This window comes from Phalacrocorax carbo, chromosome 6 (assembly GCF_963921805.1).
Source record: "Phalacrocorax carbo chromosome 6, bPhaCar2.1, whole genome shotgun sequence".
In the NCBI taxonomy this organism is placed as follows: domain Eukaryota; kingdom Metazoa; phylum Chordata; class Aves; order Suliformes; family Phalacrocoracidae; genus Phalacrocorax; species Phalacrocorax carbo.
Window position 1 is genome coordinate 31984405 of NC_087518.1, and position 27237 is coordinate 32011641.

General features: G+C 52.6%; 1 protein-coding gene across 6 annotated transcripts; it reads right to left on the reverse strand.

Annotated features, from left to right (window-relative positions):
* Positions 1 to 6207: 6207 nt before the first annotated feature.
* On the reverse strand, positions 6208 to 26715 carry SEC16B (SEC16 homolog B, endoplasmic reticulum export factor). Of its 6 annotated transcripts, none has more exons than XM_064454453.1 (26): positions 26612 to 26715; positions 25260 to 25599; positions 24076 to 24182; positions 23401 to 23506; positions 23168 to 23282; positions 22288 to 22429; positions 21777 to 21934; positions 21115 to 21176; positions 19696 to 19831; positions 18925 to 19155; positions 18235 to 18332; positions 17465 to 17546; positions 17229 to 17346; positions 16499 to 16610; positions 16149 to 16254; positions 15449 to 15589; positions 12374 to 12487; positions 11587 to 11659; positions 9122 to 9373; positions 8771 to 8841; positions 8265 to 8408; positions 7972 to 8079; positions 7009 to 7090; positions 6784 to 6881; positions 6620 to 6712; positions 6208 to 6328 (listed from the first exon to the last, which is right to left on the reverse strand). In XM_064454453.1, the coding sequence occupies exons 2-26, from the start codon at positions 25526 to 25528 to the stop codon at positions 6260 to 6262; spliced, it is 3087 nt and encodes a 1028-aa protein (XP_064310523.1). In that variant the 5' UTR covers positions 25529 to 25599; positions 26612 to 26715; the 3' UTR covers positions 6208 to 6259. The 6 variants fall into 6 exon arrangements, with proteins under 6 accessions (XP_064310523.1, XP_064310526.1, XP_064310525.1 ...); XM_064454456.1 differs by having other exon boundaries at positions 6620 to 6688; positions 6784 to 6842; positions 8265 to 8411; XM_064454455.1 differs by having other exon boundaries at positions 6784 to 6842; positions 8265 to 8411.
* Positions 26716 to 27237: the final 522 nt, after the last annotated feature.

Below are 27237 nucleotides of genomic sequence, written 5' to 3' on the forward strand. Positions count from 1 at the left end.
GGACATTTCTCCAGCTCCTAGCAGCCTGGTGCTTACTAACTCCCAGGCTGTAAATCGCTCCAGGGCTGTGTTTAGGCCCATCGTCAAGAGTTATCTGCCATGAAATTGCCAAATTCCTTTTTAAAGGTTTGATATTTTTGGCCTCCATAACATCCCAGGACAAGTTTCCAGGATTGAACTACTTCCCCCCCAAATGTAGCATGTAATGCTGTTTTGTTTAAAGCTGCAGCCTGCTATTTTTGATGGGGAGCCCTGCCTTCTTGCCCTGCAGGAAACAACAAAAAATTGCCTCCTAATCACCTTCTTGGGTGATTTTATAGGTCTCACATCCTCCTCACTTATGTCTTTTCCAAGCTAGTGAGTCCCAATCTAGGCTATCCTCAGACGGAAGCTGCAACACCATCAAGTTACATAAAGCACAGCTTGCTCCCACCAACATAATCTCCAGCAGCAATGCCAGCATGAGCAATGCACTGTGCTGGGACAAGGGGCTCCTCTGGGGCTCCCCCCTGGAGCTCTTCTTCCAATGGAGAACCTGAAAGTCTGTTTATTTTAAGCAGGGCTTGAGAGATGCACAGGCAGAGGATGGGTGAGGAGGATGCCTGCCCCTACACAACCACACAGCCTGCCACAGGCCTCTGCTTCAACAAGAGACAAGATTTTCCCCTGGGGAGGCTCTGTGCCAGAGGGATGCAGAGATCGTCACCTCCTGGCCACTTGGGCAGGGATTTCTGTCCAAAGCAGAAGCATCATGCTGATGGCCAGATCCCTGCAGGCTTCTACAGCCTCCATCACCCCACTGGAAGCAAAGGGTCCCACCAGCCCTCCTTCCAGCAATCCTGCCTGGGGGCTGCAATGTTCCAGCTAGAAACTGCCCTTCAAGTACACAAGAAGCACAATGTCATCAGTATGGTCTGCAAACTCCACCTGCCACAGATTACAGTCAGCCCACAAATACATTTCATTTTCAAAAGGAGCAAAGTACTGCTGAAAACTCTGGTGTGCCATGGAGTCATGGATTCTTCATTGTTAGCACCTCGCCTTAAGCCTGCACACAGCATGGCCGGTGTTTGCAAGAGAAAATAGGAAATAGCTTCTGTCCACATACAGGCATTACAAAACTCTTCATAAGAAGGGTAAACCCAGCAGGGTTCAAAGCAAAATAGGCTCACAGGTACAAACTGGTAGGCACAGTGTATCTGATGGCCTTCACTCACTGGCAAATATTGCCTATCACCTCAAGCACTTGAAAAAAAAAAAAAAAAAGGCAGTTGCAGCTTTCTGTATACAGCGAGGCCATTGCCTTGGTGCTGCAATTTTCATACTGTTAGAGCAAAGACACTGGGTCACAGCAACCAGATGTGTTTTGGCATCCAAATGAGAGATCCGCAGAGCTCTAGGCCCTCAGCATCTCTGCAGAATCCCCAAATAGAACCAAACTCTGGCACAAAAGCCAGTCCCCAAGCCACCTGTGGGCAAAACCCAAATTCACCTCCCAGCCACGCACCCTGTGTGGGCACCTCCACCAGGCAGGCCAACATGTTAGCCCAGAACATCATACCCTGTTTAGTTCAATCTTAACCCAGCACCTGCAAAGCCCACTGAGAAGTATAATAAAGCATCTCTTTTACCAGCATCCAAGTAGAGCCCACACACCCAAAGCTTTGGGCCTGTCTGTATAGCCCATGCAGTATTTCCACCACAGAGAACAGTGTCAGGACTTTCCACGCGCACAGACCTTACCCCTACCTCACTGCAACTGTGCGGCCCCAGGGGCCTTAATTAACTGGCGTGCCTTCTCACAGGGAGCTGTTCTGTGGGAACATTTACATGTCCAACTCCTCTGGACAAGTTGAGAGGCAGGCAGCTAATCCTCTCCCAGGTCTCAATGTCATATCAATTTCCTGTTCGAAGCTGAGCTCTCTCCATCAGGGTTTTTAAACTAATGAGATGCACCGAGGCCTTCAACTCTGGGAATATCAAATGCAGTGGGATTCAATTTCACTTGATTTTCATGCGGTTTTCTCTTTGTAATTAACACCAGACAGTATGCAACTTCTCTTCATCCTACTACTAGATACAATCTCCCCACAAGACAAACATGTCAAGAAAGGTGATGCTTTTACCCTACACTGCCAAAGGCCTCCCTCTAATAAATTTTTTTCACTTTTTTCCCCTCCATGACTATAATCCACATCCTCGAGGTAATAGTCAGGACTTCAAATCTCCAAGAACAGTGGCGTAGGTCTCTCGGGGCTTGCAGGTACAGCAGCCCCTCCTGCTTCTTACTCACGTGGATTAGACTCCAGAAACACTAGTGCATGGGCACAGGCTCCGAGAGGATTTTGTAGGTCAGTCCTCCCAGCCATCATTAGGGGGCTAAGGATCTCCAGTGTTTCTGAGCAACAATGAGGAGATATGAAACCTTCCTGCATCCTTCCTAAAGGCAGCCTGTTAGTCATCCTACCACAGCAAACATCCCTTTTCCTCTTAGTTCTGCCACAACCCTCACAGGTCATGCTAACCAGGTTGCAGAACTGATTGCCAGCTCCCCAGGCGCACAACGCTCCTGGCAAGCTCTTCCACAAGCTTTTGGGGAGCAAGAGGGAAGGATCAGCCTCCTGATCTGTTCATACCTCACTTACTGTAAAAGGAAGCCAGTTTGAATGAGGTTGCAGGACACTGTGATAACAACACACAGCCATCAGCTCCCACCTTTGCACTTCATCCTTGAGTGTTAAATGAAGGAGAGGTGACAACTTCACAGAACACAGGCAGACTTTCTACACTAAGACACGACAGCCTGTAATGGCCATAGCCTGGACACAACACAGAAAACACCCACCATTTTTCTTTAAACTTAAATGAGCTCAGCGGCACCATACCTGGCAGGATCTGCAGGAAAGGTAATGCTCCTTTTGATCAGAGGACTTGGAACAGTCTTTCTGTGTAGCAAGAGGCTGCACAGCAATATAGCATGGTGCAAAAACCTGGTCAGAAATGGGGCAATCCCTACGGGGACTGCTATACAAAGGTTTTGAGGGAAGATGCCCGCTACTGTAACCAGACACCGCCAAAATCCTAAGGCCCTGATCCAGCAGAAATCCCTGCAGAAGGGTCCCTGCGATCTCTAAGGCCAGGGAACATCCCAGATAGGAGGGGAAGAAGATATCATTCTAAGAGAAAGCAGGGCAAGTCAGGTCTGCTTTATTCCATGAGTGAAGCAGATTCTTCTCCACCAATAAGAAAGTAAGAGTCACCAACCATCTACCCCACACAGCTTGACCCTGAGCTCTCCTTTCAGGGGGAACATAAGGGTTTCAGAGCAAGAGACTGAAACCTGGGGTTCTCTCTCCAAGATAATCTTTAGGTCAACAAGACCTCAGCTGTTACCCCAACTTTTCCACACAGGGTAGCAGAAGCTGGAAGAGGATTGCCTGGATTAACGGAGCAAAAGCCCACTTCCAGCACACTCAAAGTTATGCTCTTCCATCGTAAGTAGGTAACAGCTGTCATCCCACTCCTTACAGTGATTCCCAGCTGGTACCAGCAACCAAATGGGGCCATTTTAATAGATGTTGTGTTGCATCTACCCTCGCCCCAAGCCCAGCTCAGGGCCTCAGAGGACATTAGGTTCCACTAACCAGGCCGCTTGCCACCTGAATTTGCAACCAACAGACTCTCCCACACCTGCAGCATCCGAACTGTCCCCATGAGTCCTTCCCCTGCTAAAACTCACGCTGCTGTGCAAGAGGTTGCTTTAGAAAACGTCAAGCCAATCTCCTGCTGCTGTGCCAGGAGCCTGCAAATTCAAAGTCCTGAGCAGTGCCTCGGAGCAAAGTTCACACACACTTTATTATCGCTCCATCACGGAGTTCCCCGGCAGTGCCGGGCAGCTCCAGATGAGCCTTCCAGGGCCATGACAGTTAGCGCCACAGGACCACCGAGGTTTCATTAATATTCATGTCCCATTGACACTCAAGCAAGCAATGAAAGCTTGTTTTCTACAGCAGATCATTAAGCAAGGGGAAATGAGTGACCTCTTAAGACCAGCTGTGTCACAGATGTCACCAGGAACTGAAGGGACAGAGACAGGGTCATCACCCGGCACTTCTTGTTAATAAATAACAGCTCTAAATGAGCATGGCCTTGCTATACCCAGCAGAACCCACATGAGACTGAAAGCATCTGGGAAGCGGGTGCCCAAACTGCAACCTGGGCAGGGCCCTCTCGACAACCCTGCCCAGGAGAGGCTGGGCAGCAGGATACTGCCATGTGGCGGGGAAGCGAGGAGGTGACATCTCACCAGCAGATCAGGTGTGTAATTCTGAAATAAATCACAGTGGGTTTGGCCACAACTAGCCCAGCTTAGTGGGAACACACTCACCTCCCTCTATAAATTGGTAGCATTTAGGGAGTATTCCAGGGCTTCCTCGAAGCATCCCAGCTCAGGGTATTTAGCAGCGAGCAAGCTCAGGCAGCAGTTACAACACTCCACATAGCAGAGACTTGATCTCAGATTACAGGCCCTAATTGCTGCTATCAATCAGAGTAACAATTAGCATCAGATGAATACATTCCCAGTACTCTCGGGAGAGGATGGGGAAGGAAAAAGGGAGTCTTAGTCCCAGTTTACCTCAAGTTCACTGGGAGGCCACAAGAAAGCAACTCACAGGCAAACTTCCCAGGCACCTGGTTTCCCCAGGATATTCACTACCTCTGAAACACCCAAAGCTACACAACAAAAAATAAGCTCCTCCAGCCCTCCTAGTCCAAGCAGGCAGCTGCCTTTCCTCTACATTTCCACAGAAAGAAGCTAATGGAAGATCACCAAAACCAAGCCACCCTCCCTGCTGCAAGAAGCCACCACCATCACCCACAGCCTCTCCTTTCTTTAGCTCCTTCATTGTGCACCAGACAAGGCAGATTCAGCCTCTCGGTTCTTTCATGACTCTTGACCTCCGTATCCCCACGGTCCTGAGACTATGAGCAGCGCAACAGGCCACACGCAAGCAAGGAAACCCCTGGCCCCGCAACATGCACGGCTGCGCACTGAGCTGCCTCTCCTAAACGGATCTGCAGCATGCTCTACTTCAGGAAAAACTTTGCTACCTGACTCCTTACAACCTCAGGGGAATCAAAAGCCGAGTCAGAAACCAAAAGTCTGAAGAGTCATCCCAAACCACAAGATTTATTTCTCAAAACATTTGCCAGACGTGCAAGCTTACACAAGAAGTTCGCTGTCCCCTCAGCCCAGCCCCAGGCTCCCCCGGCAGCGCGGGCCCCAGCCCCACAGCCTGTCACAGGCAGGTCTGCAGTCCCCCAGCCTGTCGCAAGTGGACAACGGCCTGCCACGAGTGGGCCCTAGCCCCCCACTGCCCGTCACGAGTGGGTTTCAGCCCCACAGCCTGCTGCAAGCAGTTCTTGGCTCCACCCGCTGCCACAGTGGGGACCCCAGCCCCGCAGCCCGCCACAAACAGGGCTTGGCCCCACAGCCCGTCACGAGTGGGCGCGGGTCCCGCAGCCCGGCTAGCCACAGCCCACTCGGCGTGGCCGCCACGCCGTGGGTTACCTTCCGCACAAGGCGGCGGCGAGGGGACACCCCCGACGACACACCCCCACCGCGACGAAGGGGCGGTTCTAAATTAGCATGCGGCGCAGTGCACGCTGGGTAGCGCCGGCCGCTCACCCTGACCTAGAGGTGGAGAGAGAAGTAGCGTTATATATAACGATGAGGCTGCAAGGTTGTGCGTCCGGGGGAAGCTCACCGCCGAGGCCACCCACGGGGTGCGCGTCACCCACGCCCCGCCTCGGGGAAGGTCTGAGGGAAGGGCCGCCCGCGGCTCTAGCAGAGCCCCGCCCGCGAGTGGGCGGGTGAGCCACCAGCAAGGGGGGGCGCCGCGTCATCGGGCCGGTCCTGGGCAGGAGAAACCGAGCAGGTTTCGCGTGTGGGATTCCAACCCCCACGCGTGTAGAAACTCCGGTGGATGCTCGTGGCCCCGCGGTGCTTTGAGACAGACTCACGGCCAGCTACTCTTGAGTCCAATGGGTGAGGTGGGGCAGCGCCCTACAACCCAATTCAGACTACTCTCCCCCGGACACTTTTTTCTTATCTGTTATTATCACCTTAAAACTCCCCCCCCCCAACACCCCAAAACTGGTGGCAGAGGCTCTGCCACCCCCTTCTAAAATAATCACAAACACCAGTTTGGTTAAAAAACACAACTGATCACCACTGTTGATTTCCACCCGCCCCAGCTCACAGCGGGTTGGGATAGCGCCGTTGGGAAAACAGCCTGGGTTGGTTCGGTCGAGAGGCAGCAGAGAGCTGGGAAGCAGAGAGAGATGGTGTAAGGGAGGGATGTACCCCAAAATGTGGACCCCTACTGGCCTCAGGATGTGGCCACAAGCATCCCTCCCCCCATTTCCCTCCTCCATCATACCCCCCCATCACTATCCCCCCCCAAATCATTTGCTTGTAAACCCCAAACTCTCATACCCAGGGCTGGTATCCCCTACATTCCCTGCCCGTAGCAGATTGCAGGCAATCAGGCATCACCCCAAAAGCCAGGAGCCACCCCCTGCCCTATCCAGCAACGGCCCAGGGGGATGCTCTCACCTGAGACACCTGGGCAGGGTTGAAGAGGGGGATTGTCCCCACCAGTGGGGTAGATTGATGGAAGCTGGGCTGGAAGGGGTGAAGGCAAAGAAACTTAATGGCCATCTCCCAATTTCAGACCCCCCCCCCCATCACACACAAATACACCTCTCTCCTCCCCTCACCTGCTCTCCTGCTGTCTCCCCACTACCTGCATCCCACGAGCCTTTCATCCCAACAGACGCTGGAGTAACAGGAAAGATATTTTCACCTTGCATTCCTCCTGGGTCATGCCACAAAGAAAAAAAAAACCAAAAAAACCACCACCAGAAAAACCACCTTAAAATTAAGAGGAGCAGCTTCTAAAAGGCTGACAGGGAGAGGGGCGAGGGGACCCACGCAGCATTTACCAGGGTTTTGGGAGAGAGGCTGAGCCAAAGGTCTTGTCCCAGCTGCGACCGGAGCATCAGGTGGGGATGGCGATGTCTGTTCCTGAAATCACATCCACGCATTTAGATCAGAAGCTCCTTACACAGCAAGGAGGCCTCTGCACCCGATACCACACCACACTTTTGGGGTACCGCTCTACACCCATCCTCCTGAAGAGGTACCCCAAGAGCTACAGGCACCCAAGCTAAAGGGGAGCTACAGGGTCAGGGCAAGCAACCCCCCTCACAAAGCTATACCACCCGGAGAGCTCAGAATTAGGCAGGCAGCTTGGACACCAAGCCTCTGTACAGCATAAGGGGCCCCCAGGCTCCATGGGTCCCCCTCTTTTCCTCATCTGCTAGTTTTGGAAGAATATCCAAAAATTTCCTGCTCTGGGACTGTAGGTCATTCTCAACCAGGATGAAACTTCCAGGGAGGATCTCACTCCAACATCTGCCTCCAAGCCCACCATCAGCCTGCAGTCAGGGACAGGACACCCTGAGGACTCGGCCAGTACTGGGATAACCACGCGTGACTGCTTCCCTGTCTCTGCTGCACTTCCAGTTAAAGAGGTTTTCCTTCCCATCAGCTCCTAAAATCTGCCTGAGTGGTGCCGCTTGCAGCTGCTGCTTTCTGCTCTGGTGGAGGGTAAGTGATCCACGCAGGGTTTGCCAAGTCCTTGGAGGACTTCCCAGATCAAAGAGGCTTTATAAATTTACAGTTATTATTAATCAAGGATTCACCTCCAGGCTAAAAGGGCTCCTGGTTCCACTCTGTCCCCGCACAGAGCGGCTACAGCCACAAAGAGCTGTGCAATGGCACGGCCCAGCCACCTGCACAAGGATGGAGGGAGAAATAGCGGGTAAAGGGGGAGATGTGTCACCTGTCCCCATGGCTGTAACCCTAGGTGTCACCCAGAGACAGGACAGCCTTTCTTTCCCTACCTGCAGTCCCAGAGTGGGGGAGTCTGGGGCCACCTCAGGCATGGCTCTGGGAGGTGTTTCCTTGGTGGGCTTCGACCGAAACCAGCCAAACCACCTGAATCCGGAGCTCTGGGAAACAGAGGTTGTCACAGTCAATGGAAATAGGTGGGAAGGAGAGGATGCCACGGCCACCCAGATGTCCCCCACACTGGCCAGGAGCAGGCACCATTTTGCCCAGGTCAGGGCAGGCACAGTGGACATCAGGGACAGGCAAGCTCGGAGCACAAGGCTTTACGTCACTCTGGCATGCTCACCTTATCCTCACCCGGCTTCACCACCTCTGCTGGTGCCGGATCTTCAGCAGCATCTTCATCTGCGCTCTCTGAGGAAGGCTGGCTGTCATCATCCAAGGAGATGGTGGAACCCTCTGAGATGGTCCGAGCCCTTTCCTTTAACTCCTCCTGGCATTGGAGATCAGACCTGCCGCTTGGTATTCCCAGAGGAGCCACCCCAAGCCGGATCAGAGCATCCCTGGCGCTCCTCTGTGCCAGGCTTAACAGATAGGAAACCCCACGTCCCTTACACAGCAGGTGTGGAGGAATAGCACCCGCAGCAGGGACGGGGTGCAGTGGGCAGCCCATGGTCCCACAGATAGAAGAAGGCTGGAGAGGGCTACCCTACCTGTCAGGTCCCTGAGGGGACAGCTGGCACCATGATGGTGGGTTTCTATGCCAATTAAGTGCACGGAAGGATAAGCCAGTGAGTCCCAAATCCCCCTGGGGCCCCTGGTGGGATGGTCTTCCTGACCCCTCTGACTCACCTGCTCTGCTGAGAGGGATGGCTGCACCCCTTCTGGGGAGAATCGGGCACCCTGGGGCTCCCCAGCTCCTCCTGTAGAGCAGATGGAAGGACACAGTCAGGGCTTGACCTGCCCAGGGCAGCCAGCGCTGGTGGACACAGTTTGCACACACAGCACCAGGGCAAGTGTGGCTCCATATCTGGGCAAGGTTGGAGGGAAACAAGGTGCTAGGTGAAGGCAGCAGTGGCAGGGAGCAGCGTTTGAAGTGACACATATGCCATAGGGGATCATACTTCCCTGAGGGGCACCCCATCCCACTGCTACTAACCTGGGACAGGCATTTTTGCAGAGAAAAAAGGCTGGAGCATGTACCTGCAGGTGGCACCACCTGTGGAGGGGGCTCAGCAAAAACCCCTCCCAGAGGGGTGGCCGGCTCTGGGCCAAGTGTGGGGGCTTGCAGCTCTTGCCGAACACCGAGCAGTGGCGATGCTGTGACCTGAGCAGGGGCTGGAGGCTGGAGGGACGCGTCCTCATGGGAGATGGGTCCCTGGGGTGGCATGGCCTCGTACCACTGGTCATACTGGTAGCCTTCACTCTGCGGAAGCTCATGGTAAGGCCCTCCATCTAAAAAAAAAAAAAAAAAGGAAAAAACACCACGAACAAAAAAACTACCCCACACCTTAGGAGTTTACTCCAGTGTTTATAATTTCATTGGGCTGTTGCACTGAATTTTCCCCTTTTCTATTATACATCAGCAGGAGCCAGGCGGGTGAGGAGGGACCCCGGGGACTACATGGAGGCAAGAGAGGAGGCAGGGCATGGCATGGCAGCAAGGACCTTTCAGGGACTTCAAGGAAGGTGGGCTGTGAAAGACGGGGGAACCTCCCAGGAATATGCCTGAGGTTGCAAAAGAAGGGGAATGCTATGGAAGCAAAGAGACCAAGCAAAAACAGCACGTGCCCAGCTGTTCAAAGGAGCCTGGGGCCTTCAGCTTTTTCTTCCACTCCTGCTGCACACCCCAAGCAGGAAAGAAAATTCACCAGGAAGCCGCAGCCTTCATTCCTGCTCCACAGGAGTGCCCATGAATGAGTTTCTTGCTTTAGGCAGTTTTATTTGGGGCTTGTTTGAAAGGCAGCTTGAGCAAGTGGGGTTTGTTTTACTTAAGACACACACAGACACATGTTGCTCTCTGTCTGATGTTAGACACAGTGCAGGCAGCACGCTACCATTGGTCCCAGGTGCGTGTCCTGCCTGTTCCAGCTCTGCAGCCTCCAACCAGAAATGTGCTGGGCACTGGAAAGTTTCTTTCCCATCGCCATGAGACATGGCCAGGCAGGACCCAGACCCCATGGCTCTGAGCCTGGAGACAGGCTATGGCACCTCTTGGATGCGGTGCTACAAAAGCCTTGCTTTGCCTGCTGGTATTGCCTCCAGCCCACTCAGGATTGGCTTCGCACTTATGAGCTGCTCCTGCATGGCCTCAAGATGGTTGAGATCCACAGGGAGGATGATGGATGCTTGACTCCACACTGCCTGGCAAGTTCAGCTGGAAGAAGTCAGGAAGACAGCCCAGGCTGTAAGGATGGAGAGGGAGGTTGCTGTGACCATGTGGATCCCAGCTTGGCACCTTGATTCAGGCTTTGTCTTTCCAAGATGGATGAAGTCAGCACCAAGCCAGCTTTCTCTGCATGCAGGTCCCTCAGATGGTGGCTCTGGATGGTCTTCTCGATGGAGAAAATGGCCAAGCATCGGGAAAGTGAGCTGCAGAGACCCACGTGGAGAAGACACTGCTGCTCAGAGAAGCTGTCCCACTATACTTGTGACTTCTTTCCAGGGAAGGATGATCATTGCCTCAGCCCTGACAGCAGCAGAAGGCAATCAGGATTGACGATCCTTTTTACTGACTGGGAGAGTTCTTTGAAGAAGAAATTGGCAGCAGGAAAGCTGATAGGAAGAAATGGCTTGGAGGAACTTGTCATGTTTTATCCTGTTTGCACCAGCCTTTATTCTCCACCCATTGGTGCCAGCATTCCCAGCAGAAAGCTAGATCTGAGCAGCAGCGGGCTGTGCCAGGGCATTCTGCTGATGAAGGTGGCTGTGAAGCAATACTGAAGGGTCACCAGCCCCGACTTCTCCTTGATGGGACATTCTGATATACATGCTGCCCAGCTAAGAAGGGAAAGCTCTCCAGCCCTTCTCTTGACAGCCACCCAGGGAAGGCTCACGTCCCTCACCTTGAGGTCTCTTGACTCTCTGGGTGGACTGTCACTACAGGGGACTCTTGGGGTCACCGAGAGGCAAAGCAAAGGGATGAAAGAGGCAACAAGGAAGGGGAAACACTGGGGCTTCACCAACAGGCATGCTGCAGCCCAGCATGCAGAAGGACAAGCTCCTTCCTGAATCTTTTTGCTCTGCAAGTGTGAAATCCCCTTAGTTCAGCTCCAGTTTGCATCCTCAGAGGACTGCCTGCGAATGGGGCTGTCTCCCCTGAGGCTCAGCCAAGAGGCACATGGTTCGTCCAGCCCCACCCCCCCCTTCTCCTTCCACGGTGCCCACAGGGACTCCTGAGGCTGCAGTAATTAGGCCAAATTACTCAGGCTTTGGATGGAGGGCACAAGCATCAACCCCTCTGCAGCCTATCCCCGGCAGCCCCATGCCAGAGGGATGCATCCAGACAGGAGTAAAATTTTGAGCTCTGGGGGGATGTAAGGAGCAAGGAGCAGCTGCTGAGAAGTGCTCTGGGGAACAGGGAGCTGCCTCCCAGCCTGTGGCAGCACAACTCCACATGTGGAGAATCCCACTGCAGTGATTGCAACCTGCTGCTTCATTTTCTTTACCTGCCATCGATGCAGCAGCCCAGGAGAGCCCTGGCTGAGCAGGTCCCACCTCTGGAGGGAGGTCATCTTCCACCTGCAAGGAGTCAGAGGAAAAACATGATAAAAGAGATGGAAAGAGGGATGGCACAAGGCAAAGACTAAGGAAACCACGAAGCCAATGTAAAGGAAAGCATGGTGTTTGTGGGTCTGGGGCTCATGCCCCACCCTCAGCTGCAGAAGCCTAGGTTAGAGGTGAGACCCATACCAGCACGCTCACAGCTCTTTCCCAGCAAGCGAAGGGGGCTGCAGCACCACTGCCCTACTGAGAGCAGGCAGGAGGGGAAATTGGAGACAGAAAATGGCACAAAACCAAAAGACACAAAGTCTCAATGAAGAGCATTAATCCAAGGACCAGACCACAGGAACCTGAGGGCACACATCTGCAAGGTGATGTCCTACCAGTGCCCCCTCCAATATCCTCACCGCAACAGAAGATCATCTTTCACCCACCAGCCCCTGACTGCCCTCCTTGAGCCAAGAAAAGGAGCATTTTGCCCCATGAGAAGCTCTGCAGCCCTCGCTGCTCACACCCTCAGGTGTTGTAACCCCCCTGCTCCTGCTGAAGCTGCAGGTCCAACAGCAGAGACCACATCTCTGGGCTCACAAGCCAAGGGGAAGGGCACCCGGCTAACAACAGCCTTTGAACCTCCATATCTCTCCCCTTGGATTCAGGGCAGAGGAGGAAGATGCTTCCACAGGCAAACTACAATGCAGACCAGCTGCCCTCCAGCATCCCCCTCCTCCTTACCTCCTGCTCCTGGCAGCAGGCTCGGAGCTCTACCAGCCAGTCAGGCTCCAGCGTCTGGTCCTGTTCCGGCATCTCCAGGAGCAGCGGATCAGAGAGCTTCAGCCGCTCAGCTAGCTGCGGAGCCAAGGAAGGCAATGGGGCTTGTCACACATCTAAGCTCCACAGAGGAGAGACCAACCCTTACAGCAATTGCACGTAGCCAGGCACACAGGCCTGGGGCAAACTAGCACCAGACCTGCACTTCATAATAAATGTGGGGGTTAAAGTAACACCAGCCTCTTGTGCAAGATTTATTCCCTCTCCTGCATTGCTGCAGAGAGCTGCTGGCCCATCCCATGCCCCACAGAGAGCCTCCCAGCAGGGCTATCTCAGCCTTCTCCACAGGGATGTCAAAGATGCTCCTCACATCAGAGAGGCAGGTAACTATTACCATCCTTTTCTCCTCAGAGGTAAAGGAGCACCTTTAATCCTACTTGACAGCCAGCCTGAGGCACCAGTGGGCTTGCAGGACACACTAGCAGGAGCCGTAGGAACAGCGCAGCTCCCAGGGCTATGCACCAGCCCCACACCTGCCCCACAGGGGTGGATGGGAGTCAGTAGGGTTTGAGCTAAGGGCTCACCCAGCCACTTCTTCATCCAGCTTTGCAACAAGTATTACCATCACTAATAACCACACAGAAGAATACAGGGCTGGGAGGGACCCTCTGATATCTGATCCATCTGCTAATGCTCAAGAAAATTCTGTCTGCCCACACCAGCCCATGCAGCCTATGTTTGTCTGATTTGCACTTACAAATCTCCAAGGAGAAGATTTCATAGCCTCCCAGGCCTGTCCTGATGCTTAGCGTCCTTAAAGATTTTTTCTTAATATTTAAGTGAAATCTTCCCTGCTGCAAATTAAGCCTCTTGATTCCTGTTCCCACAGAAGCTGTGGGGACAGTCAGGTACCATCACAGAAAAAGCAGCCTCCTGCATGCTGAGGGCTGTTATCACATCCCCCCACACCCCTTCCTCCCCCAGCATATCTCGCCTGGAAAAAAAATAACCCTGAGGCCTTCTTTGGAGGTAATTTTCCCCTCAATCTCTTATCACCCCTGCTCTTCTTTTCTACACTTGCTCCAATTTGGCCCTGTCTCCGAGTGCAGCATCCCAAACAGGGCAGAGTGCCCCAGCCAAGACCCCTGAGACCTGACCATGGGGGGATTTATCACTTCCTTGTCTCACACATGCCGTTCTTGCTCTCACAGCCCAGAATAACATTATAACATTGGATTATTTTTTCCCCTTTTTTTGCAAGAGCATCCTGTTACATTACTGCTCAGCATTTTTTCCGTGCTCCACTAACTCCCCCAGGTCCCTCTCTGCAGTATTACTGCTGTGTGTTTAATTTCTCCTGCAAGAGATGGGTCCGTGCCACCCTGACTGCAGCTGTCTCAATGGCATGGGGCTTGAGCTACTGTCAATGGAACAAGAGAATCTTCTGGGGTGACCCAACCCACTGGCCCAGGGTGCGATAGAGGGCTCCCTGCAGAGCCAAATCACTCTGGACAAATTGCTTAGACAAGGGTCCAGTTTTAAGACCGCTGGATGAAGGGAGATGACACTCACCCAAAGCACTACTCCTCATCTGAGCCTTTACTGTATTTTCTCTTACTGATATCAACCCACTTATTGGGAATTTATCAAGCTCCCTCCCAGCTCCTTCATGCTTATTTATCCTCCACGCTTTGCTACAAGGCTGCCTCATCAAGGGCCACCAAAAGCCTTCCAGAGGTGACTTTGCAGCTCAGCCACCCTCTGCAGCCACATGTGTCTCAGCTATTCCCACCCCCTGCCCCACACCAGCTCCCATCAACTGTTTCTTCCTATTCCCAAAATTGCTCAAAACAGTCTAAACCAGCACAAAATACACTTCCCACCTCCAGGAGGTTACAGTGAGACACGACCCATGCAGCCAGAACCTGGCTCAGGACAGGGGCCAGCCACAACAAGCAGAGTAACCCAGCCAGGAGCTTGCACTACCAGACCCCACCATCCCGTCTCTTTGCCAACACACATGTGTTCATCCTAAATCAATTGCAGGAAAGAGGAAATTATAAGCATGATTACTCCTAAACGGGGGGAATGTTTAATCGAAAAGCCAATGTGCACTTTGATCCAATATTAATGAACCAGCACCTGGTTGTATATCGTCCCCAGCTTCAAAAGAGGGGAAGTCTTAATCAAACACTAATGTGTATCATAATTTGTAACACAGTATAAAACATCAAAGACAAGAGTGTCTACAATGCACTAGTTTTTCAGATGAAAGTGTTTTCTCCCAGGAGAAGCATTATCCCCAGCAGAATGGTAGATCTGACAGGCTGTTAGACAGTAAATATGTTTCAACGATGGGGTGGAGGGGCTGCACCAGCTGAGTTTTAGGCAAGTTCTACAGCACCTGCTTCAGACAGGCATCCCTGCTGCCCCTCATCTCACAGCACTGCAGCTTTTGCCCCCTTCACAATAGAGGAAGCCTTCGAGCAGCCTCGGCAATGCCCCAATAATGCACATGGAGTGGGCAGACCTGCTCTCCTGAGAGCCCAACCTGCTTGGAGGACCTGGCACACTTTGCTTCTCCCCTCCCTGCCCCAGCACCCTGCTCATGAAGCAGAGGAGCTGGACTCAGGGCTACAAGCTGGGACACGCTCCTGTTCACTGTAACCCCAAAAGAGCCCCTGGCAGGTAAATGTAACCGTGGGATGATGTGCTGGAGGGGAAATGGCAAACACTCACACTTCAGCTTCTTAGGCCTGTTTCATTTAGAAGTTCAAGGAGCCCCTCCAGGATAGAAAACATCCTTTGCTTCCAAATAACTCTGCTTTTACTTGGCAGCCAACACAAGTCCTTTGTTTTCTACCCTAAATCCATGGGTATTAGAGACCCTGCAGAGGTCTTGGCTTTGTCGTGCTCAGCACATGCCAGGCAGCAAACCCTGGCGGGGCTGCACTGGGGAAACCTCAAGGATGACTCCCAACACACCAGGTCCTCAATGTGTACCGTACTGCCAAGGATGCAGGGGGGTACGAGACTCACCTTCATCACTTGCTGGGCCAGGACAGGGTGGGTGGTTGGGTCCTGGCCCAGGAGCACAGTGGCAATCTGCTCACAGTATTGCAGGGCCTGGGCTGGGAGCCCATAGTCAGCCAGGCGAGAGGCGTAGAGGAGCTTGTACACCTCAAGAGAGGGAAGCAGAATGGACATAGGTCACTGAGGAGGCACTCGTGCCTGTAAGTCCCCTCTGCCTGGGTGCTGGCACATCATTCCAGCATGACTCGGGGCACCTTGGGTCATGGGTCTCATCACCCAGAAGTCACCTGCAACTTGGGAACACCCCGCCCATCCCCTGGGGCAGCCCAGCCACACTCCCCAAACTGTGGTGCTGTCAAGAGGCCAGCCCCCCATCTTCATTTATCCAGCCGATTTGCGCAGTGCCTGAGACAGCAGCGGCTGGCTGCTTATTTGCAATACGAAAAGCTGATCCATTGCCCAGGGAGCAGGAGGGGACCCAGACCTGAGCAAGCACCAATTAATTAAGCACACCATGCCCCCGAACCTGTCCAAAGCCTGGCCCTGGAAGAGCCCCTCAGCCAGGGCAGCCTCCCCATCACTCCCAAAGCCCAGAGAGGGGACGAGCCTTGGAGAGCAGCCTGAATCCCTGGCTTCACAGGGATGGATGCATGTTTTGGGGCAGGTCTGAGGTGTTGCACCAGATGTACTTGCACATCTCTGCTACCTGGAAGGGAAGCAGGAAGAATTTGGGCTGTCGTAGCTGCTGGCAGTACTCAAAGATTTCCATCCGCTGGATGACCTCCGTCCTGGCAAACTGGGTGAATGCCTGACTGCAGAGGAGAGGAGTAGATTCAGCAAGCAGAAGCAGAGCTCTCTCCCCAGACAGGCCCATACACAGACTCACAGCGGCACACTGTGCCAGCCTGCAGCTGGAGAGGCCCAGAGCAAAGCTCACATTAAGAGCAGTAAAAACCCTGAGTCAGGGATTGGTTTTGCATAAAAGTGAGATCCCGGGGATCGGAAGGTGGGACACACCACTCTGGCAAGACCATCACACCTCCTCAGCTCACTCACCGGTGGCTGCTACCCAGCAGAGCCATGCGGTCTTCTTTCACCCCAAAGTAACCGAAAGGAATATCTGCCATTAGGTAGCAGAAATGAGCTGCTTCAACTGCTCCCTTGTCAGCTGGATGGGAGGAAAAAAGACACTTAGTCCTGAGAGAGAGGTCACCGTGTGCTCAGGCATTGCTTTGGAGGCCCCCAAACTCACACGAAAACCCAAACCCAACCGCCCCACTTTTCTTCCCTGTCCACACAGATCCCGATCCCTCCCTTCTCCCTGCTTTTTGTCCATTTTCCCCAATGGCTGCTTTCTGTACCTAGGAGTTTTTTTCATTTCAGTGGTAGGACCAGGAGAGCATGAGCAGGGTCCAGCTCCAGCTTCAACTCTGCAGGGTGCCATTATTGGCATGAAATCCCCAAGAGTTCCTGCCACCCAGAGCAAGTCTCAATCCCTGCAGTTACATATGCCCTCCCTGGGTCCAGCTGCTCTCGGTGTCTCCAAAAGAGCAGCCAATGGGTGTGCCTGAGCCTAACTCATCTGCCAGCATGAAGGGCAGTGGCATGCATCAACACATCCCTGCCACCACACAGGCGCTGCAGGTCCGGGGGTACAGGCATGCACACCCCTTCTCAGCACCAACACACATCCATGCCAGTATCGATATGCATGGTGACAGTGCAGGTGCCCACCCACTATTACAAGACAGCAGGAGCATAACTGCTCACAATGGCCTCAGCTCACCCAGAGTGTCTCCCATGGTGATGATGGCTTGGTGGTTCAGCGCCATGTCTCCAACCTTGTTGGACAGCATCGCAGCCAGGTGGGGTCTCCAGTCTCCCCATGTGGCATCCCCACAGCACTGGAGGGAGAAAAGAGGAAAGCGAAGGTGAGCAGAGAAGGTCACCACAAGGTGGGCATCACAGGCAGGTGACAGCAGAGGGCTACACATGCTGGGGCCAGGCGTTTTGCTCACAGACCAGTGCTGCCTGAGGGATCCTTCCTGACATGAGCTGGAAGAGGGTCTGCAGGGGGTCATTGGTAGCCAGCGTGCTGGTGAACCTGTGAGGAGACAGCAGAGATAGGGCTGCCATGCCAGGACCCCCAACCCTCATTCACCTTCAAGGGCACATCCCAAATGTCCCAGAAAAGCAGTGTCCTGACAGGCTTTCTGAAGAAGGCAGAAAGGATCATCAGCCCATGAGGCTGATGATCTGCATTACCTGCAGAGCAGACAAATCTCCAGGACAATGCTGGATAAAACCTCCTTAAAAGGATTTGGGTTCACAAGACAGAAAATTTCTGCTTAACCCTCCCTGAAGGGATCAACCCAATCCAGACTGAAATATGTTAATTCCACCAGAAAGTGTTCATATGAGTGGGATAAACAGTTCAGACCAGGCTGGATCACAGTCAAGATGGCTCAGCTCCCCCTACCCTAATGACTGCCTTAGCTAGGGCAGCAAGGGCAAAGCCAAAGACTCAGAATAAATCCACCCACATCTCCATGGAATGGCTTTCCTTCTGCTTTCCAGCCCCATCTTGGTTTATCCTGTCCATTAGGAAGACTGAAGGACTCAGGCCCACCCAGATGGATGCTCCCTCTCCCCTTTGCCCCTTCTGAAAGGGGGCCCAGCTGAAATCAATACTCATTTTTCAATGCACTGGGGCTGAGGGCACCAGAAGGGATAACAGGCTTGGCAAAGCCAGTCACAGAGCATCACGCCTTGCTTTCAGTTCTCTGACTTACCCATTAAGCACCCAGCTGTAGGTCCGAGGGTCCATCTTGCTAGAGAGGAAGAGGGCATGGCCCCACAGTTGATTTCTCATGGCCCAGACGAGAGCATCCTGCAGCCAAGGTGAAAAAGTAAAGGGCTTTGCACTTACTCTGCTTCCCTGCCCTCCTCCACTGCCAGGAGACGCTCTGATCACCCAGCTCAAAGAACCTCAATAACTGCTCTGGCTTTAACTAATACCCTCCAAAAAACTCTCCCATGTTCACAAAGGGCCCTTTATCTTTCTACCTTGCATGATGACAAGAACTGGGACCTTCACAGCAATATTATCTTTCCTGGATTTCCAGGTCTGTGCTGCCTGTTAGCTCTCAATGCCATCGCTGTGGGATCCCAGCCTGGGCACCCATGTCTCTCTGCATCCAACCCTCCTCTCTCCCTGTGCCTTTGGTATCCCTTGAGGTCACATAGCTGCAACTAAACCTGCAGTGCTGGTAAAAGCCTCTGCACCTTGTCTTCACTTGGGGCCCCAGCCCAATGGTGGGAAATCACTGCCATAAGTCCTGTTGTACAAACACAACTTGAAGGGTTGATCCCACAACCACAAGGCACCTCTTGACCACTCTTCCCTTTAAAACCTGCCTGAAGAGGCCAAAGGGGCCAAGGAAAAAAGTCAGTGCTGGGTCCTGGATCCTGTCACCACTTACTTTCTTCCTGCCATAGTAGAGGAGCTTGGTGAACTTCTCCACTATCTGTGCCTGTGTCTCCACGACAGGAGGGACCTCCCCTGTGATGAGGTCCAGCGTCCCCGTCTGACATGACATCCACTCATCATCCATCAGGCCAATAAGGTTTGCTGCAGGGTTTTGCCTCTTGTACTTCTCCTGGTGCCTGCAGTCTTGCATCAGCAGCTCAGCTGTGTCTGAGCCCACCATGGACTGTGAAAGGGAAGGGGAGAAGCAAGGCCTGTGGAGGCTGCCCCATGAGCAAAGGCTGACGGCACTGCCAGCCCAGCACTCATCCTAGCACATGTCCCCAGCAAGACCAGCCTTGGCAATCAGCACACAGTTTTGGAGGACAAAAACATTCAGCACAGCTAGCAAGACATTCACAGCACTCACTCTGAAGATCTTATTTGTCTGTTTCCAACAAGCAGCCACAGATTATATTGGGTGGATTTCATTGGGGTAAGGGAATAATCCCCTTTTGATCATAAGTGTCAGCTCCTCAGTGAAGGTGGCACCAGTCCCTTTCACAGTTGCTATAGCATTGGGTTGTTGGTAGCTCACAATGATGAAAAGCAGTCACAGAGAAGGATTTGCTCTAAATATTGAGGCAGTATCAAATTGATTGATAGTACTATGGAAATGAGTACACACCCCCTGAAAATAGCAATTGCATCAAGAGGCACCTAAAGGGCACATAACTTGTCTCACTTCTAAAGTCAAAAGGGTCGGCCCCTTCCACAGGACACCTACCCCATTCTGCTGGCAGAGGAGGACCAGGAGTTTCCAGAGAAGAGCTGAATCTCTGCCTCTCTGTGTTGAGAGATCACAGTTTGTGGCTATCTTCTGCTGGCAAAATGTCATCACGTCCACCTTGTGCAGATCTTCCCTACAGCAGCACAGACAGACACCAAAAGAAACCCAAGGCAAAGCAACCTAGGACACCATTCAGACTCAGAGTGTCCCCACTTTCCCCAATGGGGATGCCAAAGATTCAAAGTGAGAGGTGGAGAAGATCCCCAGTGCCAATGACCACATACCACATTGTCCACACTGAGCACAAAAGGGCTTAAATGTTATCATTATATGACTCTCTAAAGATTTATGTGTTTCAGGGATGCAGAGTACATCTCAAAGCCCCTCTCTGCCCTCCTGCTATTTTCATCCATCCATCTGCAAAGAACCTCAGTTTTGCTTTGCTGTGCTGTTGTTACAGCCATGGATGTCCAAGGCTGTAGGAGTAGGCGCACATATCGGCAGTATCTTTACTTAACTGGCATAGTGCAGGGAGAAAGTCACACCTGTGACTACATAAACCCTTTGGGTCTGAAACATAAGCAGAAACATTTAAGCTATGTGCAAGTCAGACAGAACTGCTGTCTTACAATAAAATAATCAGGCCATTGAAAAGAAAGGGTGACTGAGAAAAACCAGCCAGGAGAGAGGCACTGGGGATGGAAATGCTGATCCTGATGCAATCACACCAATACATCATATAGAGATCATATGGATATGGAGATATGCCTCCTTTGGCACAAGTGGTAACCTCCAGGTCTTCCACCCAGTTTCTGGGCACATGCAGCTCTTGCTCAGTAAATGGTTTTCCTCAGCAAATTGTTTTCCTCCTTTTGCACACTCCTTTCCTCTCCCTGCTTTTGTTATGAGTGACCAGAACACATGCTGGTGTAACCAGTAGGATACAGAGACAATGCATATGCTGATGCAATACACCCTGATTCATTCCCAGGCTCACACTGGATGAAGGTGCATACTGGGTCTGACCCTGCTGTGCTCAACAGTCTCAAGGGACAAAAACCTTAGGGCAAGCTAAACCATAGGTTGACCCAAAGCTTTAGACATCCAAAGAGGTCTCCCAAAAATGAGTTTTGTGGGACATGAGTACAAGATAAGGTGAGACATACAAACTACACTAAACCCACACCCTATCAATATTTAGAAAAATCTTGCCCCACAATCCATCCAACCTACACAACAGCAAAGGGGCTGGGCTCCCAGTCTGAACCTAGACTTGGCCTTTGTAGATCTCAAAAACAGTGGGACCCTAAAGTCTGCCTTGAGCTCATGTCTCCTTCCAAAGGAGAGGTGCTTGCAAGTCAACCATGCCAGCACAGCCAGGAGGACACAGCTCCTGGACCTGCCAGCGCAGCATACCTGGCCAGGGGCCCTGGGAAGGCCTGTAGCTCCTCCAGCTCTTTCATGTCCTGAAGGATTACCTAAAACACAAGAGCAAATTCAGCAGCTGGACTTCAGCAATCAAGGTCAGCCCCAGGTGGGCATGCTGAAAGTCACTGCCTTGGCTGAAGGTTCAACAGTGCTGGTGAACTCATTTTCTGTGCTAGCTTAAGGTAACCCCAAAGCATAGACCCTAAACCATCACATGGACCCCAGTGCTAAGGTCCAGGAAAGAAATGCCTGTTAAGATGGCATCTGCCTCCCTTGGGAGGCAAAATAGAAGACTGAAAGTCCATGGTAGACTCAGGGGATGTATATGGCCTCTGTATTGGAGCACCTCAGAAAGGTGAGAAGGTATGGGCTACATCTGTCCCTATCAGAAGAGATCGTTGTGAACAGTTCACAGACAACAAGGGTCATAGAGCTGAAGGAGCAGGATGCAGGGCCCAAAGCAACACCCAGGCACAGGCTGGCATGATGCAGACTCAAGAGTCCATGTTGGAGATAAGACAGCAGCAGGGAATGGGAAGGCTGCTAAGGAGGCTGTTTGCATGACAAAAGGTGTTTGCATTCCTCAGGGCAAAAGGGGCCACTCCAGCAAGGCGACCGAGGCCAGTCTGGGGTGCTGGGCTGTGTCATACCTCCAGGCTGTGTAGCTCGACGTGGGCCAGCTGCCCCTCGGTAGGACGGTGGGGACACACCAGCACCAGCTGGCCTCTGGCTCCAAAGCACACCCCCACGTGTGGCAGCAAGAACTTGAGGGGTACCACCGGGGCTGGAGTGGACACCAAGGGCCCCCCTGCAATGACACACAGGCTGCCATGAGTCCCCTCACCCTGACCCCACACCACCTCCACTATGGAAGATGTGATCAGGTCTCAACCTGGCCCCCCATTTCAAGTAATCCTCCACTGACCCACCTTTTCCAAGAACTGTCCCCCAAAGCAAAAGGCATGCATGGCAGCTCCTGCACCTACCAGGGCAGAGCCACTGGATCATGCACCCACCCACCCTGCAGCCCCCCAGTCATGCCTTGTACCTGCACATCCTCCTCCAGGAAAGGACCAAGATGCAAGACAGCAAGCCTCCTACCAGCCATTTACTTCCTTGCTCCCACCTTGTCAGTGGGGCCAGAGCCCCATCACACCTCACCTGCTTGTGCTGGGCTCCAGGTCCCTGAAAGCATGGATTCATAGTTGTCGGCACCATCACGGATGTACTGGCTGAGCTCGTAGCTGCTGGAGCTGAGCCCTGACTCGCGGTACTGCAGAAGCAGGCTGGGCTGGCCCAAGGGCTGCAAGGAAGGGAGAAAACACAAACCTGGCTCAGAAACTAGGGACACTGCTGCTTTCCTGCTCTCAGGGCAGTGGGACAGGCTCTGCTGCTCCATGAAAGTACCCAGCAGAAGCTCAGCAGAGCCGATTTCCATCTGAGCAGCTCACACCCTTCAGCATCTTCGGTTCATCACGGCACATACCCTGGTCATACCCAACGGCTTTTAAAATAATTTACATCAGCCACTGGTCTAGCCCAACAGCTTTCCTAGCCCTAACATGGACTCCCCAACACAGCCAGCAGACAGGGCTTGAGAACCCAGAAAAGCATTGCCCAGGAGCAAAATCACCACAGCAGGTTTGATTTGATCTTCCAATTTGCTCTTGGCAAAATACAGCAGTCAGGACACAAGTGTGATGAAGCAGGACTTGGTGGACAGAGCTGACAATGACACACAGCTTTTGGCTACCTAGTGAGGATGCAGAACTGCATCCCACCAAGCCTGGATTTCTGTCCTGCTCTTGGCCCTGTGTGGGAGTATACAGCCCCATGCCTGGGGAAAAAACAGCCCAGAAGGTGCAGGGTTCATAAATACTAACAACTCACTGTAATAATCCCCAGAGACTGTTAAGCACAGCGTGCAACATCACAAAGCAGCCCTTTTCTCCTCAGGAGGAGGGACACATGGATTGCTTCCAAAATCTGTGGGAGATCCCCAAGCCTTTTGTCCTCCAACATCTGCCCATCCTGAGGTTACCTCTCGGGGCTGGCCACCAGCCTTCCCTGAACCGTTGCCGAGGGTTTCTCCCCCTGCCCGCTCCCTCCTGTCAGTGGATATGTAACTGTCCTCACAGGAGCCATAGGTCTGGGTCCTGGAGAGAGGAGCAAAAGGAGACATCCTGAAGGTCAGAGATTCTAGGACCAGCCACAAATCCCCTAATTTTGCAGCAGATGATTGCACCAAGTGATGTCCAGATTCCCCACCTTTACCTGTCCTGCCCCAGGGGGGCTGTGGCCAGGTTCGGATGGTAGCCCTTGTAGTAGTGCTGGTCCTGGTAATTGGTACTCTTGCTATAAGGCTCTCCCTGTCTCAGGTCTAGAGAGAAAATAAAGATTTAGCATTGCCCCTCTAGAGCAACAAGCCACAATGAAGTTGCAAAAGAAAAGCTATGAGTCAGGCAATTCGCCATGCACACCCCATTTGCTTCCAAATTAGCCTGACACATTGGAGGTATGATAAAGCCCTGTATACGTTTGCCAATACATCAGTGATATCCTATCCTCTTTTTTCCTCCTCCCCCTCCCCTCCCCCTTCTTCAGCCCAAGAACTCCAGAAACAGCAAAACTGAGGCCCTGGCCACCCTGATCACACAGCACCATCGGCATCGAGTTCAGCCTGGAACCAGGAATAACACAAGTTTTTAGCCATGGAAATCAAAATCAAACATTCCCTTCAGTGCACCTAGTTCCTGCTCACATTTTTCTAAATGCCAAATGAGGGCAGTGCTGCATGGGGAGAACAACACTGACAGCCTAGGAATGTCGGCAGGCAAAAGCCCTTGAGATGTGCAGGCCCTGGGAGAACCACCCATTCTGGAGAAATCATGGCTTCTTCTCCTGCAAGCAAGTTGCCTCCATCCCCAGACCCAAAGGATAAGCCTGTACCTCTGTTATCCTGCCAGGTCACCGGCTGCTGCTGGTGGCTTTGGTAGGTGTAGTTATCCCCGTAGCTGGCTGCTGGATACTGCCAGCGAGGGTCTTCATATCCTTGCCTGAAATGCAACATAACATACTTAATCTGAGAAAGGGCACCGCTGAAGGTTCTGGACCACATCTAGGGTTAGACTCATGCCTTGGATGGGACTTCTGAAGGTGGAAAGGGTGACAGAAATACAGACAGGTCCCCTGCGTAGCACCAGGGCCAGAAACTGGTCCAGCATCATACCTGGAAGGAGCAGAAGGAGGTTTGGATACTTTCTGATCCCCATCTATGGAAAAGCCGTGCACTGTGGTTTCAGAAGATACCAGATTTCAGCTTGATGGTGTGAACTTGTCATGGGGATCAACCTTCATCCACATTTTAGGAGAAGTCCCTCAAAAACATTTTCTCCACCAAGCTCTGGAGCTGCCGTGTCCACTGCACAGCTCAGCAGGTCTCCCTCTGTGCCAGAGCACAGCCCAAGCCACCCAGCCAGCACTCACATACCTTAACCCTTTACAATTTACACAGCGATTTGGTCAGCCCCATGCAACACTCCCCGGTGTGAGCATCACACAACCTCAGCACAAATGCCTGCATATCCACACCATAACTCAGAGGGCAATAACTCAGGCAAATCAACCCAAATTTGCTGGAGCACTCAAAGGTCTTTCTCAGCACCTAGAGCATCCTCTAGCCTACATTTTATCCTTCTACCCTCCGCTGTTTCAGCAGCTGAGCTTGCAAGCTCCCTTTTGCTACTATATTACCATTTGTATTTTTATTGTTCACCTTGCACTTGGTAAAAAAGAATTGCATTTAATCAAACCTTCAAGAAAAATGCACCTCAGACCGAGACAAAGCTTGTAAAATGGCAACTGCAGAAGTCACAGCTGTAAGAAATTGGAATCAAAACTGCAATGCAGCCTTAAATATAGAAGTCACTGGCTGCTTTAATAGGACATCACCTAATCGTGCACTGCCTCTCTGAGCCTGCAACTGGTGGCTGCTCACCACTTTGTCCACGCCATGACAAGGGCAGCACACATGTTACAAGCCTATGAGAGCAGTGAAGTGGTCAAATCTTATTTTAAAAGGGTTTACAAGGAGGAGGCTCAGTGTGAGCATCGCAAAGCGACGTAGCTCTCACCTGGAGTGTAGTCTGTTGGGGAAGCTGCTTTCATAGTACTCCGTCTGGGAAGCTGGTCTGCGGGCATCCCTCTGGGGGTGTTGGCCCTCATCCCAGGGGTGGCCAGAGAGGTGGCTCCCATCCCAGGATCCAGGCCGAGGTGGGGGTCCCATGTGGAGCAGCTGACCCCTGGGCTGAAGTGGGGGGCCACAGTGTGCCTCTCCCCATGCCCCCTGGGCTGCCTGCCTCTCCCAGGGGCGGGGCAGCTGGGCAGGGGCCCAGGGGTCCATCACAAGCTTGCCAGTGAGACCCTTTCCAGCTTTGGGGTGTGGTAGGGTTAAGCCCAAACAGCTTTAGTGGCCTGCAAGCAATAAGATAAAGCATGGTGCATTTGATCAGTGGCTTTTCATCCCCCTCAAAGCCCCCTGGAAAGCTTGTTGCCACCTGCTCTCTGCTTTTGGAGCCTGCTGGAAACCCACCATCCTTTCTAAAATGCCCAGAGGCAAGGACAAGCTACCTCCCCGCTTGCCTAAACTTGAAGCTCCCCCCAAAACACCACGAGGAAATGGTCCATTTTTCAAAGCAACAGGTATCCAGCTCTTCATGGAGCAAGGGGTAGCACCCTCCTGCACCCCCAGCAAGCCCTGAACGTACCACAGCTCACAGCCTTCCCAGGCAGGTGACAAATCAGCTTTGCCTCTGTGACAAGGCAGTGAAACCTCATTTCTTACATGGTAGGGGAAGGAATATTGGCAAAGCTACAAGCAGGACAAGGAAAGTTATTCTCAAAGAAATGAGTCAGGTAAGAGACAGGGAGAAATGGAGATTTTTCATGTGAGCTATGAGATGGGGTGGAAACAGGGATTTCCTCCTGCCTTCCAGCTCCAGCAAGAATATAGCAGTTCAAGCAGACACCAGATTTACTTATAATAGTCCCACACAGAAGAGGAAACCTTAAGTAGAGCCCAGGGCAACATGCCTGGGTGAAGGCCTAGATGCCAGGGGGATGCCACCCTCAAGCCCCCCACATCTCCTCTTGCAGCACCAGTACCCAAACTGCCCCAGCAAAGGCTCACAAACCTTCCTGACACAGGCAGAAGGCCAGATGCTGTCTGAGCCACTTGTGACCGCTCTCACTCAAAGTTTAAGGCATTCTGAGGTCATTTCAGGGCTGGGGTGGGACACACTCAGGTCTGAACAGAGGTGGCTCGGTTTGTGCCCCTTCTAGGTGAAATCAGGGTTAAACCCTTGCTCTAAATAGCCCCCAGGCACAAGCATCCAGACACCCATCATTTTAGTCCCACCAAGGGTCCCCCTTAATTTTCGGCCAGAGGTCCCCACCACCATCCACCCCCCGCAGCAGCCACACACACCTGCTCGGAGGCCGCTGGGGCCCTTCTTCCGCTCCCTGGGTGCCGCTGCCAAAGTCCACTGCCACATGGGCTGCCGGCCGCCACAGGGAGGGCAAAGGGCAGTCTTTGCTCCTCCACCCCAGACCAACCTGCTCCGCCACTTGCTTGGCTCCCAGGGGGATCTGCATTGCTGTTTGCATCCCTGAGGGTCACCTTCTCCATCACTGTGCCTCCTCTCACCCAAGAGATGGAGCACACAGCCCTCCAAGTTCAAGAAAAGCCAGATATTTCTCCTGTGGGTTTGGGGTTTTTTTTGTTTTGGTTTGGTTTTTGTTTGGTTTTTTTTTTTAAATACCATGAGATATGTATCCTCCTCTATATATCCTCACACTTCCTAAATAATAATAAATAAAACCTGCTGGCTGAGCTGTTGGTTTAATCGAGACCCAGCCACAGCTTGAGCAAATAACATCCATCCCACCAGCCACTGCCTGAGGCAGAATTTGGGCAGGATGGAGCCAAGGTCCACCCCAGCATTGCCTCATCTAAGTACCTATAGTGCAATAATGGCCTCACTCTATAAGTGGCAGGGGCTTCCTGCCTGGACACCCTCTCCCAAACTCTTCCGGGCACCTTAACAAAACAAA